The 18922-nt window shown below is 37.3% G+C and overlaps 1 protein-coding gene across 1 annotated transcript in view; it reads left to right on the top strand.

Annotated features, from left to right (window-relative positions):
* ZMYM2 (zinc finger MYM-type containing 2) overlaps nt 1-17693 on the top strand; it is an 83640-nt gene extending 65947 nt beyond the window's left edge. Inside the window, 11 exon segments of the mRNA XM_030461179.1 lie at nt 2224-2353; nt 2516-2631; nt 3444-3615; nt 5313-5423; nt 6714-6808; nt 7935-8103; nt 8974-9125; nt 12760-12874; nt 13972-14223; nt 14606-14726; nt 16844-17693. Coding sequence (XP_030317039.1) covers nt 2224-2353; nt 2516-2631; nt 3444-3615; nt 5313-5423; nt 6714-6808; nt 7935-8103; nt 8974-9125; nt 12760-12874; nt 13972-14223; nt 14606-14726; nt 16844-17036 — 1626 coding nt within the window. The 3' untranslated portion in view covers nt 17037-17693.
* Nucleotides 17694-18922: the final 1229 nt, after the last annotated feature.

The following is an 18922-nucleotide window of genomic DNA, read 5'->3' as shown; positions in this document are numbered from 1 at the left end:
GCAGATTCTTCTGTCCCACATTTCCTGAGATTGCTCAGAAGGATGTTATGGGAGACTGTGTCAAAAGCCTTGCTAAGGTCAAGGTAGGCTACATCCACTGCTCTCCCTGCATCTATACATTCAGTCACAACATCATAGAAGGCTATCAGATTAGTCAAGCATGATTTCGTCTTGGTCAATCCATGCTGACTACTCCTGATAACCTTCTTCTCTTCCAGGTGCTTAGAGATGACCGCCAGAATGTGCCACTCCATCATTTTTCCAGGGATGGAGTTGAGGCTGACTGGTCTGTAATTGTCTGGATCTTCCTTCTTGCCCTTTTTGAAGACTGGAGTGACACTGGCTTTCCTCCAGTCCTCAGGCACCTCTATGTTTGCAATGATCTTTTGAAAATGATGGAGAGCGTTAGAGCGATGACACCAACAGCTCTCTCAACACTCTTGGGTGCATTCCATCAGGACCCATGGACTTGTGTATATTCAATCTGCATAACTGATCTCTAACCCATTCTTCATAGATCAGTGGTGAGTCTTCCCTCCTCCAGGCTTTCTCTGGAGGATCACAGGGGCTGGTCCTAGGAGTGAAGACTGAAGCACAGAAGGCACTCAGCAGCTCTGCCTTCTCTTCATCCTCTGTTATCAGGGCTCCTGCCATTCAGCAGTGGGCCCACATTTTCCCTATTCTTCCTTTCACTGCTGATATATTTGATTGAAGAAGCTCTTCTTGTTTCCTTTTACTTCCTCTGCTAGTTTGAGTTCTAAGAGGACTTTGGCCCTTCTTGTTGCCTTCCTACATGATCTGGCAACATTCCTTTAGTTCTCCCTTTTCCCATGAGCTGTGAATTTCTTTCTTCCACGAGACTTTTTTCAAAAGTTATTTGTTGATCAATGGATGCCTCTTACCTCCTCTACCCAATGTTTTACTCAAGGGAATGCACCTATCTTGGGCTTGAAGGAAGTGGTATTTAAGTAGGGAGGAGGGATCAGTTTCTGGGAGGGTGAGCATCATCAACAAAGCAGCAGCCTCCATTTTTAGTTTTCATTTTTGTCAGTTTGTCAAAATATTATTATCAGAATTCTTTCGACTTAGTGTATTTTGTTTGAGCCTTAGTTTTGTTTTAAATTGTTTGACATGTGGAAGATCTCAAAAGTGCCTTTTTTTCCATGAAAAAATTGACTCACCCTTTTAGTGCAAATAAACTTCTATAAGGTAAATCTTAGACTTAAATGGAAGCATTTTGATGGCATTACAAAATACAGTAATGAAAAATAGAGAAAATAAGAGTATTTAGATAACTACAGGCATCAGACAAGCTAAACTATCATGTTAAAAAAACGTAGCACTGTTTAATGATGTTAATGTCAATCTATAAGTTTTTTAAGATGACACAAAAGCTATGTGTGATACAGTATTTTTTTAAACATACTACAGAAGTTTGCATTTTAAACAAAGTCTACTGCTGTTCCTAGGATTTGACTTACTATATTGAAAAGGTTATGTGGGGCTAGTCTTACTATACATGACCAAATAAAAGTGACAAGCTGTATCTGATAAGAGGTTCGAAAAGGGGACCTAGGGGACAAAAACCATGTCTGGAACAAGAAGGGTTTTTACCTGTTGAGTGTAAGGATGCACTTTGAGCGTTCTGTGAGATTCCAAAGTATTTGTTTTGAGTGTTGTAGAGCCAGCAGGGGGAGCTCGAAGTTCGTATGTTGGGTATTAAAAAAATCTTTTAGAGCTGGTGTTCCTGTTTAGAAATAAATTTTTTTTAAAACCGCGATCTTTCAATCACATTAGTTCATGTAGTTCAAAAAGGTTAGACTGGGAACCAGAAGTTTGTTATGCTATTTACAGTGAGTTATTTTTACAGCTGAAATTAATTTATAAAATAGCTTAAATTGTACTTTCATTTAAGCAACAATGTAAAAAAGAAGATCTTAAGAGTCTTAAATTGGAGGAAAAAAAGGAATGGAAAATGAGACAGAAGTTGTTAAAGCTCTAGCCCTGACTGAGCAAAGTACTATTTTGTTACATTTCTGGCAGTGGCAGCTCATGGCTAGAAATGTAGGATGGCTTTCAGTTAAAGAATAATAGTTGGTGCTGTTGTATGAGCCACCTCTTAAGTATCTGACATGTGAGAAGTATGAACTGATGCACTAAATCAAGAAGTTGAAATCAGCGTGGTTTAGCAGTACCTGTTCTCTTTTGTTTGCTTGTTTGTAGGGCTCAGCACCCCCACCTTCTCCAACACCTAACAGAGAAATGAAGAACAAGGCAGTTCTTTGCAAGCCTTTAACAATGACAAAAGCCACGTACTGTAAACCTCATATGCAGACAAAATCTTGTCAGACAGGTAACTCTTGAACTGTTCTTGTACTTTTTTTTACTGAATTATTAAAAACTGTTATTATAATGGAACATATTGCAAATATTCTGATTTTTTTTCCTAAACTGCAGGTGTAGAATATATTTAAGTACCTGGCAGTGTTTGCCTTTTTCTTTTTTCTTTTAATAGAAGATGATTGGAAAAAAGAGTATGTCCCAGTGCCTATTCCTGTACCTGTCTATGTTCCAGTGCCTATGAACATGTATAGTCAAAACGTTCCTGTTCCTACAGCAGTTCCTGTTCCTGTAAGTGAAACTTCAGCTTTTGGCATTCATTCCCATGCACTTGGTATTGCATAGACCCATCTAAAGGACTGCAGGATAGTGTGGTACTCTTTACCAAAAAGCATTAGAAATCTGATAGTGGCACTTGGTTTTATGATTGTTCTTTAGGACCTCTCTACTTGCTTTCATCATGAAAATCTTCTGCTCTTGAACTTCTTAAGAACAATTCTGAGTGATACATCTAAGTTTGATGAATATGCAATTAAACAGTAAGGTTTGATCTAGTAGTGGAGAAACTGGGAGACTGCATGAGGAGAGATGCCAGAGCAGGATAAACAGAATGAATAAAAGCAAAAAATACCCAAACCACCTGCCAGCAAAAAACTCCTAGACTGAAGTTAAATTTGTTATCACTTATGGACCAAATCTCATCCAAATGGTGAAAGAAACCCTCTGCATTCCAAAAATTCCATGTTTCACAAACAAGCCACTAGAACATGATCCTGATTTGTCCAAACTGTTAGTCTGAATTTATAATCATCCAGGCTTGGATCTTCAAAGTCCCTTTTGTTCTTACTTTGACACACTATAGTTTGTCATATGTAATTGTTTTCTGGATCCTTTCCTGCTTTCCCGTCTGTTTGCAATCATTTATATTGGATTTTTTAACCTGTCAACATGGTTTTGTTAGACCACACTGAAGAGATGTGTTTCTAATCTGTATTAACTCTGTCCTTTAGACAAAGGATGTAGAGTTTGTTTCTGTGGTGATTGCTGTTGCTGTTAGTTGCAGCATAGGTTTTTCTAATTATCTCTTCTCTCTGTCTGCATAGGTGCCAGTTCCAGTTTTCTTGCCCACTAGTCTGGATAGCAGTGAGAAAATCCTTGCAGCAATAGAAGAAGTGAGAGGAAAAGTGCCCTCAAATCCTCTGGAAACTGAGCTACTGAACTTGTCAGAGGTGGTATCTGAACATGATGGAAAACCTGAAGCTTCTGATGTGACCAGTGAGTTTCCTGATGAGTTTTTGACACCCTGGTGTGGTGGTGTGTGTGTGAATTGAGAAGGATTGTATTGTTTTGTTTTTTTCTATTTTAGAGAAAGATTCTTTGAATGCAACAATACTATTATTGAGTTCCTATGTTAAGTTGAAATCTTAGGTATTTAAATAATTTTTAAAGATTGTTTCGGTACATTTGCCAGACCCTTGTCTTTAAAAACACAAGCATTCCCTTTGCTTGCACCAGCTCCTTGGCTGATGAGAAGCAGTCATACAGGATTGCATACACATGTTTTCTTCTCAGCATAACTCAAACCAAGCCAAACCAAACTGTTATTCCTCAAAAAAAACCCTCTAGTCTAAAGTTTAGGGAAAATTATCTTAGTTGCATTTTATATGTGTGAACATAACTTCCTTTGACCAAGGTGGGGTATGATGGGGATCTGATCTCTTTGTAATAACAGGTTATTAGGCACATTTAATGTTGTGTCTGGGAAAGCTGTTAAAACTCAAAGCAACATACCTTTCACAAGTGGAATGGTGGTCAGCAAAACCTGGTGACCTTGTGAGGCTTTTGCTTTTGATTGATCCTGACCTTCAAGTGTTATCTCTTCGAAGACAGTAATTCATCAGTGATTGGTCACTGGGGTTGTGATCCTCAAGTGGCTTGTCATTTCACTAGCTCATCTAAAAGGAGAGAGCCATCTGGGACAAATTACAGCTGAACATCAAAAAGCCACATATGCTGAAATGACATTTTTACAGTGGGCATACCTCTTTGCTCCACTTTCCCAGCTCTGCCTGCCAAAGTCCTCACACTTTTCTGTATCTTCCCAGGAGAATTTGCCTTCCCTTCCAAAAATTAGATTTTAAAGTTTTTCAGTGACTTAGGTGAAATTTTGGTGTGATGGTTTGTTTTTGGTTTTGGTTTTTTTTCTGTGCTCTTGCAACAGATGTCTTAAAAGATGTTGATCAATGACATGAACTTATGCTTTGGGCCAGATACATAGAAGGCCAATGGTGCTGCAGTCCCAGGAGGTTTATTGTTTTCCAAACTGTTGCTGTTCCCTCACTAAAGCTGGACATTTCTGGTGGTGCTACAAGGTTGTAATTTGCAGTTCTTTGCTACCTTTTGCTCAAAAGAGCTATCTGAATGAGTTGATTCAGAGAGATGAAATGAGAGATCAGAGCTTGTTCATTTGCAGAGAACTGAACTTGGACAAATCTCTTTTCCAGAAGCTGGAAAGATACTGAGCTTTTTTTTTTTTTTTTTTTTTTTTTCTGGCTGCCTTGTTTGCTTTTGTAGGCTTTCTTTAACAGACTTGAAAGTCGATTCTGTTGCAGGCAGAATAATGTAGAAATTATGTAGAAAAATAGGTAGGTTTGTCAGGCTTGTTGTAGTTCGGTGATCAGTTGATATGGTCCAGATTTGCCAGCATTTGATTTTCTATACATATGCTTTGCTGGCTCATCTTAATGAGGAGGCACAGATGGTCTGATAGGTATCTTTTCTCTTTGAAGGAAATCAGATTGGAGAAGTAAATCTGAGATCCCAAGAAAAGCAAAACTTCGGATGGTGATGAGCAGAACAAGCAGATTTAGAACCACTCAACTTCTGATGTTCTAAATTTGCCCTCGTTTTACTAATCTATATATTTGTTAAAATGAGAGTTCTCCCCATGCCCCCCCCTTTTTTTTTAACAGGTGTGGTGATTGTGGAATCAGATCAGCTAAATTCAGAAACAGCGATACAGACAAGCTTGCCTGATGTTCCATATGAACCAGATCTTGACATTGAAATAGACTTTCCAAGAGGTATTTTTTCTGTTATTTAAATAATTATTGTGAAAAAGACATTGTGGGCAAATGTTGTACTTGGTTCATTTTCATTTCAGAGGAGATTTATGTGACTGTAAGATCCAATTGACTGTTAGGTAAACCTTTGTGATGTTTTTGCAAGACTGGGGACTTCTGAATTAGTTCCTCCATATTTCCAAATACAGTATTTGAAACAGAATGCAAAGAAAAAAGAGAATTAACCTTTCAAAAACAAACTTAGCTGCATCACTTGGTTTTGAACATGAATTAAGAGAAACTATTTTGAAGTCCTGAAGACTGGGATGACATGTTGTGGAACACAATAGCAAATGCATTCTTCACTCACCAGGTACTTAACACTTCAGTGCTCCTGAGATGAGGTTCTTTGTGGTCGGGGGAAGCACTGGTATTTATTCTGGGTTAGAGCTCTTAAATATTTGCATGTGAGAGCTGTTTCCTCTAGATCAGATAGAATGGTGTCTTGAGTAGTAAGGGAATGAAATCTGGCAATCACAAGAGCATTTAGTTTTTAACTAAGACATTGGTTGATGTCTAAATGAGGGATGAACCAATTTCAGTAAAGTAAGGTGGAACTTGCAATGTTAAATCTAGTCATGTGTTGTCTCATTCCACTGTGTTGCCTGAAAGAGTCCTTTATCCTACCCCTGAAATGTTAAGGAAATATTATTTTGACATATTACCATATCTTTTTACTGAAGTTATGGTAATATCCATCATGAACTGGATCTCTACCACTTGTATAAATACAGACTACAACCAGTTTCTTTTAAAACAGCTTAACATTCTGGTTGGTAGTATTTTAACCAAATATAATGTGCAGTGTAAGATATAAAACAGCAGTATAAATTATTGAAATAGATTACCAAAAAGGCATGCGGTAAGTTATTTTATATGTTTTTCACTCATAGGTGCTCATTCTCACTGTAAGTTCAACTTCTTAATACCAAAGACTACCTAGGCAAGAAAAAACTATGTAAGGGTCCATAGTAAGAAATGCTTCCTTAGTGACTTCAGATAATACCAAAAATTATTGAGCATTGTGTCCTTTACTATTTATTTAGAAATAGAGGTTTTTGATAACTTTGCTTTCCCTTAGAAAAAAGAATGAGTTAATTTTTTCTTAGCAAAATGCAGTCTTTGGTAGCATTAATCTGTGCTGTTGTGGACCCCTTATGCTCATGTGCACTAATACAGTTCATTGTTTTTTGTCAAACCAGTGTTACTCAAAAGATGTTCAGAAGTAAGTTTCTGTTAATGTATTTTCAGCAACTGAGGAGCTTGATACCGAAAATGAGTTTTTGTTACCTCCTGTTTTTGGGGAAGAATATGAGGAACAGCCAAGGCCTCGGTCCAAGAAAAAGGTAATTTTTGTCATGCTACCAAAAAAATCTAAAAAGCACAAAAATTAACTTGGGAAAAAATGCCAGGTTTATTGTTTTGGTTTTTTCTTCCAGCTCTTACACTGTTCTAAAACCTGTTACTTCTTATTCACACATAATATATTGTTTTTATGATATAAATTGATATATATCAAACAGTAAAATTGTACCAGTTCTATGTTGCAGTTAACTGTTAAATTTGTTAAGAGTGTGATTTCTAAATCCTGATGCCACTTCTGCTTCATGTTGCTAGAACTGTTGATGTAGTGTGCTTGTGTCTATCTACTAACTGCACTCTTAACAGTGCTTTTCTACCTTTTCCTTCAAGCAAGGCTGTCTTGGTTTAATTTCATAGTAAAATGAAATAATGTTGGCATTACCATAGCTTATAATGGGACCTGTATAAAATAGCTTAAAAATACTTGCTTGTAATTTTTTCCTGTTTCATTTCCAGTCAAAAATCTTAATTTAGACATGCAAATAAATTATCCATGAGATTTATTAAATAAGAAAACTAACAGGAAACAGAGTTTCTTGTGCCTGACAAACAGCTGAAGTGGTTTTGCTGAAATAGCTTCGTTAGATTGCAGCTTTAAAAAAGAATAGCCAACTTCTAATAAAACTTTGTAAGAATAAATGTATCTTTCTTATTTTATATTTGAAGTCTAAACTGTTGGTATTATCTGCTAGACATCTTCTGCATATCTACTGCTAGACATGTTTTAATTTGGGACCAATGTTGTTTTTTCCATTGAGCCTAAAATTTGATACAGATTTTGTAGAATTAACAAAATGAAATCCTACAAATACACTGAATTATTTAGGGAATTGTGCGTTTGTTGCTTTAATAATATATATCCAATAGAGCAACTCCCTTATGGGAAATTGCTCTATGTTGGGAACCAGGCAGATTAGAAATGTCTGTCTTAAGTGAGTGCTGTCCTTGAAAGTATGTTCAGTGTAGAAATTCCCTCCTGAATGAAGTGCGTGTTTCTGCACACTGAACCTTCAGTCTGTAATTTGTGCTGCAGCTTGCTTGTTCCACCCAGGTTCTGTGTTCTGGTGTTGGGAGCTGCTGGTGGGGCTAACCACTGTGTTTTGATGGCAGGGGGTGAAGAGGAAAGCGGTGTCAGGATACCAGTCTCATGATGATAGCTCCGAAAACTCAGAGTGTAGCTTCCCATTCAAATATGCCTATGGTGTAAATGCATGGAAGCACTGGGTAAAGTCTCGACATTTAGAGGAAGAGCTTCCAGAATTAGAGGAACTCAAATCAAGTAAGTATTTCTAAAAACCTGGCATCCAGATTCTGATTTGCTTGCGAGAATTGCTGTACTTGTCTGATTTTCAGCTGCAATTTTTGATACAAGTTTTCACATGTTGTGTTGCAGATATTCCTACAGTTACTGGGTTTATTTTACTACGGAGTTGCCAACCTCTTTTGTTTTACTGGCTTTCCTTACTTGGTTCAAAATGTTGGGTTTCATACTTCTTATGTGCAAGCCAGGGTCTTGGTTCTTGGTTCTTCTCACTCAGTGATAATTTTGATTTTTGGCTTGCATCCTAACTCACCTTGAGTTCATTCCTTTTCTGCACTTCTAAATTGCAAGGGAGGGATATCTTACTCTTTGTCCTGCAAAGAGATTTTCATCTGAGGCTGGCATTACCTGGCTGTGGTCTGATGCAAGGTGGCCTCTGCTCCCATGGAACCTCACTGCTCCCTGCAGTGCTTCCCTGTGTGTACATTTCTACTGTGAAGGGAACAAGGGATTGCTGCTACTCCTGCCCTTCTCCAGCTCCCATATGTGTCCCTCGCATTATGCTGTTTGATCTTCAGAAAATGGCATTTCCCCTGAAGGTTTCTACAGCTCTGTCTTCACTTCATAATCTTGGGCCACTTATGTGTCATCCTCAGCTGTGTGTGACAGTACTTTTGTCAGTGGGTGATAGTACATGTGGTTAACTAGACTTTATCCTGATAGCCCTGTTTATTTTAATACAGCTGGAACATTTTAACTACTTAGTACATCTAGACTCCTGGATTGGTTAGTAGAGAGGACATAAAGCCAGTTTCCCATTTTCCAGTCCCACCCTCACTGTGTAATAATTCTGTTGTATATTATAGCAATTTTTTTTCTATTTTACAGCAAAGTCTGTGAAATTAAAGGAAGATCTATTATCACATACTTCAGCTGAGTTAAACTATGGGTTGACACATTTTGTCAATGAAATTCGAAGACCAAATGGAGAGAACTATGCACCTGACAGCATCTATTATCTGTGTCTTGGGATTCAGGAGGTGAGTAGAGACTGTAGAGGTGGGAGTGGAGCTACTGATTTGACTGTAACCTATTCCAGTGGAAGAATGGGGATAATGTGGATTTATTAGCTGGGAGCTATTCTTAATGTTATGGCTGTGATCTGCAACACAGAGGCTGCTATGTAAATCATGTTGTAGAAAGCTGTCTGTATAGAAGGTGTGCAGGCCCATCCTGAAAACTCAAATACAAACTGGTAAATTGCAATAATTTTAAGATTCCTGATGGGTTAAAGAATTTGTGGTGTCAAATGACAGATTTTTTAAATGCTGTGCTTCATTTTATTTGCTAAAGATGGATTAATGTAAAAGTCAGAATGAAACAAGGCCTGTTTTGTCAGTACTTTAGTAATTCTATTACTTAGTGTAGAGTGGAAACAAGCTAATTGAACTGTCTTTTTGTGAGTCTCATGTACTGAATAATGCAGACCTGAGGTAAATCAGGCTGTTTCTGTAGAGCACAGGAAATTCAGCTATACTGACTGTCTTACACATAAACACCTTGCCCTTGAATTTGCAGGTAAAGGAAGTCAGTTCAGCTGTGTCAGAAGTGAAGACAATGATGTATCACTAGATAATGAGAAAAGCTATTCCACAGCTTATCTTTTAAGCAGAGGATTTCTTAAGTTTTGGTACATAAGGCAAATAATAGATAAAATCAGCAGTTTTTAAAGCTGAGGACTCAGTAAATTTCATTGAAGTGGAAAGGCAATTAAAGAAATGCATGTGATGTAGCAAGCAAGCAGTTCACAGGCAATCTTGCTTAAACTGTTCCCTGCTTAAGGCAGAGGACTCAAATCAAATCACAAAATTTAAAAATATTTTGAAAATTAATAGTACCTCCAGTAATTTTTCTGTATTGCAATTATGCAAAATTAAGGAGTTTATTCATAACTTTACCTCATGGGTGAAATCTGAGAAGCAAGCATTCAGTTTTGGGCGTTTTAGTCAATATTGCAACAAGGCATGTTTCAAATTCAGCTAGCTTTCTGCTCTGCACTTGCATGGTACACTGTCTCTCTGTATCTTCCTATTGAATTAAAAATACTCATATTAAGCTAGCACGTACACAGGGTGAGGTATGTGTTTATAAAATGGAAGTCACCTAATATTTTTTTCTTCACCTCTTTGTGCCTTTGACATTCTCTATCTTGTCCACTGTGAAAGCTAGTTATGTGTAAAACTGTTTGGTTTTTGTTTTTGTTTTTTTTTTTTTTGTTAACCAAACCCAAAGTTTCTGTGGCCCAGCACAGTTACCATGAGCTCTAATAAATGCACGGAATGCTGGAACATTAGAGGAACAACTTGTGGTTATTTTACTGTACTTCTTGCTTATATTTAGTATCCAGTATTTAATTCAGGAGATGCTAACAAGTCCATTTCATTTCTCTGGTTGTGCCACTGCTATTTATATTGGTAGGAAGATGTGTCCTGTTCTAAGAAACTTGCAGTTCAGAAAGGCAGAGAGCAGGGGAGGGACAGAGTCATGGGAGCTGCCAAGGGCTGCAGCCCACATGTGTGTGCTAATGGCACATTTTACATGTAGGGTATGTGTTACTTTTCTGAAGAAATAGGTTTAAACAAGTTAGTGGTACCCTAAATGAAACATAGTCATCACAGTGTGCAGCAAAACTCCATTGCCTTCTAGTATTTTCTTAGTCTTTCTTTCCATCTGGCAATGCCAGCATGGATACACCTGAAGGAAACTTTCTGCTACTGCATCAAAAATACTGGCTCCATGTTACTCAGAAGGGTCCCAGAGGACATAAAATTATGCCATTTAAAGTTGTGCCAAAAATAATATTTTGCTAACTTAGCAAACTTATTTACTTAGAGTAAATATCTCTTCAAAGAAGGAGAATTCACTATTTTTTTTTAATGAAAGCACTTGGAAAACCTGTTCTAGCAAATTGGTCCCTGAGTCAAATGGTACATTTTCTCAGTTTGGGTTAATTTGCAGGTGAAATAGTTCTGCTGCCAACCAAAAATAGTTCAGTATTGGGTTTGATAACTCTGAAGTATTTATCCTGGAAAACACAACACTTAAAAATAGAGATTGTTGCATGGTCAGACAGGCATCTAGTGGACAAGGTTTACTGAGAAGATGTTAGCTTGTTTCTCTTCCTTGCTGCATCGTGGCCTTTGTTCTTTGTCCCAGCACAGATTGGAGTGATTTTCTTTGCTGCTTTTTTTTTTTTTTTTTTTTTTTTTCATGCATTAAAATAGGCTTTTTTTGGGCAAAATTCAGACTGATGGAGCTCGGCAGATGTTTGTCTGCAGGTGCTGTGGGCAGTGACCCAGCCTGTTCTCCACTGTGGGACTTGGCTATGTCTGGTTCCTGCTTGGTCACTGCAGTTCTAGTAAAGCTCATCTGAGGTGGAAACTGCTTATGATCATTAATTCTGCTCCCTCTGGAGTCTGAGTAGCAGAACACAGCATTATGGTGTGGAAATGAAGATTTGTGGAAGCACATTGGGTATTGTATAGCAGGGGAGTTTGCAAGGTGACATCAGCCTTCTGTAGAGCCTGTAGTGAAAAAGGTCTAGGATGCTTCACAGGTTTCCACTAAAAACGTCAAGGTTTAGCCAAACAACTGTTAATCTGAACCAGGAAACAGAAATGTTTTTAGCTTTTGTGGCACCTGGTTTTGAACCAGTTTTTAGTCCACTTTTCATTTTCACTGCCTGTGTTCAGTGTGAGTGTTTAATGCAAACCAGAAGAAAAAGAAAAGTTATACAGGAAAAAAGTGCCAAGGAAAAGAGGGGAAAGCCCTATGAAGCTTATAGTAAGATATATTGTCTGGTTTAGAATTGCTTTGTAAAATCAAAGCTGATATATGTAGAAAAAAGCACATTTTAAGGAATGTTGTGTTTGAAGAATTAGCTGAACATGCTGCATAAAACAGTTATCTAAATGAAGATGCTGCATTGGAGACTTCTGGGAAGTGTATGTATTTATTTCCTTACTGTAAAACATGGTGCAAAGATCAGATATGCTGAACTGTCTAGTATTAATGAGTGATGTGTTTAATGGTATTACAAGTATATGTACAGAAATAGATGCCATTTCCAAGATTGTGTACATCTTTGGTCTCTATCACTTTTATTGTATACACTAACAACAGGCTTGGTCACATAAAGGTTAACATTGAAGGAGAAAATTGAAGAAGTCAATCCTCTGTTTCTTAGAAATATCTCCAGAGAGGATGGAAAATACTAGTGTAGCCCTCAGCCATTAGTTCATGGTAAAGATTCAAATATTTCTGTCTCTAAGGTCACGAGGATTAAGATAATTAGATTGCAAAACAGTCAGGCAGCTTGCAACATCCTGTCATTTTTCTTGCACTGCTGTATATCATTACCACAATTATATTGTGATTTTTTTTGCTCCCACTTCTGGGTTGATGATATTTCTGTCAGTGTCCAGAGTTCACATTTAAAGTGTCAAATGTCTTTTTTTCTTTGAAGAACTAGGTGGAGGAAAAGTTAAGTTTTTTGTGGTTTGTAATCTAAAATAATTTTTTACAAAGGCACAAACATTGTACCGAGAATCTTACAGCACAGGATTTGTTTTAATCTGGAATTGTAAATATTGTCTGTCTCTCTCTTTTCTATAGTATTTATATGGATGCAATCGAAAAGACAACATATTTATTGATCCAGTCTATCAGACATTTGAACAGGAGTTAAATAAAATCCTTAGAAGTTGGCAACCAAGCATACTTCCAGATGGTAATTTTCTTTTTGGTCATGCATGTTTTTCATCTCTTAATAGGTCTGTATTGTTAAGCATGTAGATATATACAAACATTTTGTGCATTGATAAAGTAATTAATTAAAAATCATAAAGATCTCATCTAAGAGTTCAATTAAGAAAGTACCTATGCCTTTTTTTCTTATTTCTTGGAATCCCATGCTGCAAGAGTTGCTCTTGCCATTGCCTGTTGATCTTAAGTTTACTATGCATTTTTAGGAGAGAAAGTTAGAATAAGGCGCTGCTCTTCAACCTGTACTCTTTACATGAGCTGAATTTATTTGTGACCACTTTTTTTCCAAATAGGAAGCAGGCAGGCAGACACTGGGCTATGTGTGGATAGGGCAAAAAAGATACATATTTAAATCTTTCTCAACTGTGTTGGAGGACTCTCTGCTATGGGCTGTCTGCTCAGGAAGATCATCAGTTTATGGAGAAAAATGAAATTTTCCCCAGCAGATGGATGTTGGTGCTGAACTGCATGATCTTTCTTTCATCTTTCTCACAATCCTCTCTTGAGTTGAGGGTTTGTCCTTACCCTCAGCCCCTTTCCTCTCTCTTCTTAATACTTACTGTTCTCTCTATAGCTCTGGAGAACCTCTGTATAGGGCCCTCCCTGTACTCTGGTATGGTCCAGGAGTGCTTTCCATGTGAGATGTCCATTGGCATTAGAAAGAAGAAGGTATAGCTACTTGGAGGCTTTGCCTGAGCAGAATGAAATAAACTCAAAATCATGCTTTTTATGAAGGAATTTAGAGTAGCCCCTTGCGCATTGGTTTTTATGTAATAAGATGAGACAGCTGTATGTAAGCAAGGCTGCTGTAATTAAACAGAGATGTGTTGTGTGTGAAATGGCCTATAGTGGTATTTCCCACTGAGTATCTCCTGAAACTGCAGGTGTCTGTGTCCTTAGGAGGTGGTTTTGGGGGGTCTGAACATACAATTAAATATACTTATTAGACGCTTATGTTGTGGGCATTTTGTTAAATTTTGCAGTAAACAGAAACTTGATTCTTTTGCACTGTGGCAGTTTATGAGCTTAACCCATTGTATTTTCTCTCATCTTTTTGTGAAGGATCAATATTCTCTCGAGTTGAAGAAGATTATCTGTGGAGGATTAAACAGCTTGGATCGCATTCACCAGTTGCTCTTCTGAACACTCTGTTCTACTTTAACACTAAATATTTTGGCCTGAAGACAGTGGAGCAACACTTAAGACTTTCTTTTGGGACTGTTTTTAGACAGTGGAAAAAAAATCCTCTAACAATGGAAAGCAAAGCTTGTCTTCGATATCAAGTGTCTTCCCTGTGCAGAGCTGACAGTGAAGGTACTGTGGCAATTCCACGATAAGTATTGCAGGAGCAATCAGGTTGTGCTCCTCTGAGGTACATCTAGGCACCTTGCCAGGAACCAGAGATCTGACTTAACTTAAAGTTTAGCATCTCTGAGTTCCTGGGTCTTTAATCAGAGTGTGTGGTCTGTGGAGACTACCAGGTCTGTGCCTTAAATGATCCCTTTGAACCCATTGGTCTCTATGCTAAATGATGCAACTTACTTGTGTCTGTGGGTTCCATTTCCAGGTTGCAGATAGTCATAGCTCTGGTGACTGCATTGTGGTGCTTGGTGGGCTGTCCACTCTTGGGTGTTTACTGAAGAATGTAAAATAACTTCAAATTATGTCTTAGATGATGTTGATTTTCTTCTTAAAGATAAGATTACTACTGGGAAAAGGAAACATGAAGATGATGAACCAGTATTTGAACAAATTGAAAACACATCTGATCCAGCTAGATGTCCTGTGAAAATGTTTGAGTGCTATCTGTCTAAAAGGTAAGTGTGATAGAGGTAATAAAGAAGTGGTCTAGAGTAGAACAGGTAGAAAAGGCAAATGTTCTGATGCAACATGAAGTATGTTCAAGCAAAGGGAATGGATTGAAACCTTCTAAATGTAGCTAAATGAAAGCATTGAAATCTCCAGGTCTATATCTGGACAGGATGTACAGAAAGTGTGGGAGCAGCAGAGAACTTCAATGTTAATTGTCAAGGAATCCATCTAGGAATGTGACAGTATGGTTCAGTTGTGTTACTGGGAAACACCAGGTATCTCTGCAGAAAATTACCAGCAAGAGTTCTGATAGTTTTTACTACTGAGGCTTCCATTTCTGAGATCCCTGTCTCTTCAGGAAGAATAAGATAGTCAGAGGATTTGCTTATCATGAATTTGAACTGTTTATGCTTTTGAAATACCTAGTTTAAAAACATGTGTACGTACAGAATGCCACTGATAGTAGCCCAGCATTCAGAAATAGCAAAAAACAACAACAGTTTAGCAGCTCAGTGTTTGAAAACAGGATCTCATGGGAAATACTTTTCTTTAACAACAATTCAAGTGACTGAATTTAATGGAGATTTTATGTAATTCTAAGTGAGCATCATGCTTGTGATACCAAAGTAATAAAATCACATTGTATATGCAGCACAATAAATCAAATTAAGCATGAGACTCAACATGTGTCAAGAAATGCCATCTAATTCTTAAAAGTGAAGAAAGCTGATGCACAGAGCAAGTATGTGATGTTACAGAGAGAAACATGTAAAGAGTAACTTGTGGTCTGTTAATGCAAGCACCATTTTTTCATCAGCTCCATTCATTCTGATCATTGCAAGGGTTGGGGTTTTTTTCCTTTCTCACTATTCACTGTCATGTTTTGGAGGGGATATTTTGTTAAAGTTGAAACTGGATTTTTGAACTGAGTTACACAGCCTGTAGTGGGGAGAGAACAAATAATTTCTCTTTCTTTAGAAACTTCTCAACTTCCATGAAAAGAATACATTGAAACCCATTTAAAAACTATTGTTAAATTCAGGGTAATGCCAGCTATTTGAAATAAGCTTTGCAGTCAGTGGAGAGTTGCAGCTGAAATTTCAGGATTCTCATTCACAGCTGTGAGCAGTATATCACTACTTATTTCTATAAAAATACTGGCTTGTCAAAAAAGTAGGAAGAGAGTTAAAATGTTTGAATTATTGTAAAAATATTTTAAGCTATCATACTTTGGCTTCTTACCTCACTCTTAATCTTGTTTATGTGAGAGTAGAACCAAGCCAACATTAGCCCCAGCAGGTGAAAAGCAACCTCTGAAACTTTTACCAAGTAGTTTGGGAAGATAAGCTGGTGAAAACATCTTGTTTTACCAAACACCACAAAATACAGTCACCTCTGCAGTCTGCAGTTTTTATGAAGGAAATACGAGCAAGCATTTATACATGCAGAATTGAGAATTATTTTCTGAAACTTATCTAAATGGACAAAATGCTAAGGAAGAGAATTTCCTTGGGGGATCCTCTCTAGTGGCTTAGAGGATATGTCTGCGCTGGATCAAGCATTTATTCAAACTCCAGAATTCATATCCAGGAGTTAGAGGAATTTAACACTTAGAGTGACCAAACCTACAACCAAAATAGGGGGAGGAGAAATTCTGGCTTGTTGTATCTCTCTACATTTCTCAGAACTACCTTGTTTGACTCTCAAGGAATCTCCAGAGTCTATTCAGAGAGAGCCACATCAGCCTGTGGTGCAAGCCATTGCTGATGTCTTAGCAAATCTGTCAATCAGGGGTTCCTTAATAGACAGAAAATACTTCCTGCTTTAGCAAGTCCTGGAGATGGAAATTTGAGTGTTGAAAGAATCTGTGTTCTCCTGTATGCTTGCTCAGTCCCAGGCATCTGCTTTTGGCTGCCCTGGGGATGTGGGACTCGCTGGACTTGGGCCAGACCTAGCATGACTCCTTCTGTGAACAAGACCACATTTCTCCACATTAATCTTCTTTTTGTAACTTGCCTGAGTATGGTTGGAGTTTTGCTTGCAGAGGATGTCAGAAGCGCTAATGGATAATTTTATCCTGTGAAGCTGTTTATCTGACCCCCTGTGTTTTCCTCCTTTGTAGCCCCCAGAATCTGAATCAGAGGACGGACATGTTCTATCTCCAGCCAGAGTGCTCTGTCTCCACGGAGAGTCCCATCTGGTACACTGCTACTTCACTGGACCGCAACACGTTAGAAAATATGCTCGTACGGGTTCTTTTAGTAAAAGATATTTATGATAAAGACAATTATGAACTGGATGAAGACATAGATTGAAACAAACTTCTAAAAACTGTCAAGAAAGCAAACAGCATTAGATATAGTCATGCTGCTAGATCTTTACTATGGAAAACATTTCAAGTTTACCCTTTGTTTTATGAGTTTTGTAGCAGTGTGTACCCTCACCTGGGTATTACCATGTAAATAGTCTGTGAGTGAAAGTTTCCATTATTCTGAGTAGTGGTTTTAGGATACATAACAAACACATTTCAGATTCTTTTTTTTAATTATTATTTATTTGATTAGGTATGTTTGTAACTTTTTACATTGCAAAATATGAATGAGAATGTGCCATGTGTAATTTTTTTTCCCCTTGTAGTAAGAGACATCCAAATTGCACAACTCTGCTGTTGGAAGCTCCCTTGAAAGGAGGCTCTTTTAATGGGTTCTTAAACCAGATGGTTCTGTATGGGTAGCACTACTAAAGTTTAGAACTTGCTGTGTCTTTCAGAATTTTTAAATAAATTGTAAACTACTAGGTTTTTTACTTTTTAGTTACTGAAGCCTTATAAGGTTATGTAGAGAGATTCCATCTTCTGTACCAAAAATAGACAAAAGAGAATGCTGTCAATATTGGTGTACTGTAATGTGAATCTATTCTGGTGAAACCATTTTTTTTGTTGCCCTTATTAAAACCTTAGTGTCCTTTCCTTATTTGTGACTCTCTCTCAATTGCCCCTACAAACAAATATAAATCTATGAGAAAATAAATGAATATAAGCTTAAAGCATGTGGTCATCAAGACATGTATTTTGTAAAAACAAAACCAAAAACCCCTCAAAAAAATGAAAAAAATGAAAAAAAGAAAAAAAAAAAACATGTCTGATGACAATGCTAATAATTCCTTTCCTCCTTTACTTTTCCAACCATAAATGCCAGTACCTCATATTCCTGTAAATCTGTCCTTTGTAGCCTTAGCAAAAGGGATTTTAATGCTGTATTACATAAAGTAATATGGTATGATAAACTTTTAACTTTTGTTTATCCTTGTGTTGCTGTATTTAAATACAGACAATGACTATGAGTGGGAAAGTTCTTTTAACTTAATGCCTCCATTCAAAAGCCATATGAGATGTGAAGTTCCAGAAAGTTGAAAGTTAAGTTTTTTAAAGAAAAGTCCTTTCATTTGTTCTTTCTCCTTTCATTGTGCTTACTTTGCCTAAGGAGTCTGATTTCCAGATACACTTTTAACTGCTTAAGTTTTGTTACTTGCTCTTGTTTAACTGATGTGAGCAATATGGTGGTTCATGCAATGGTTTTGCTATTGTACTGAAAAAAATGTACTAGAATATTCTGCTAGAAAGTAGTACTAAGTTTGACTCTCCTAAATGACATTAAGCATCTGTTGAGAGGAACCATCTACTAGAGAGAAACTTTCTATGTATATATATTACCACCATAGGATTTCCTTCTTGCAAGGGCTGCATGGCTTTTTCATTTTCCTTAGTTTAAAAGACTGCACATAGGGTTGCATCTTTCTATATAGAGAAATAAAGCTTCAGTTGCTTTGTTTTGTTAAGCAAGTTTATTTAAATTGCTGCTATTCCTGTGTATCTGTGAGAATGTATTAACTTCAGATCTTCCACAATTTCAAAAGTAGATGGAGATGTGCATGTTTAATTTCTTTTTTTTTTCTTTTCCTGGTGGCTCTAATCTTCCTGTGAAATCAAGAAAAACTATGCAGCACCAAACAGTAGATCACTAACAGCTTCAATGCTCATTTCCTTTTTCAAATACATAAGAACTTAGTTCATCAATGCGTGGTTTTTTTCAAACAACAGCTGTAAGAGTGTGCCCATGATACATAAAAGCTGTAAGTCAGAAGTTGGTTTTGTTCTGGCCTCTCCAGTTGAACACCTGACTTGACCATAAGTTAAATTGTA

The sequence above is a fragment of the Calypte anna genome, chromosome 1, assembly GCF_003957555.1.
Source record: "Calypte anna isolate BGI_N300 chromosome 1, bCalAnn1_v1.p, whole genome shotgun sequence".
In the NCBI taxonomy this organism is placed as follows: Eukaryota; Metazoa; Chordata; class Aves; order Apodiformes; family Trochilidae; genus Calypte; species Calypte anna.
The sequence above is the reverse complement of the archived record's forward strand: the minus strand, read 5'-3'. Positions and strand labels throughout refer to the sequence as shown.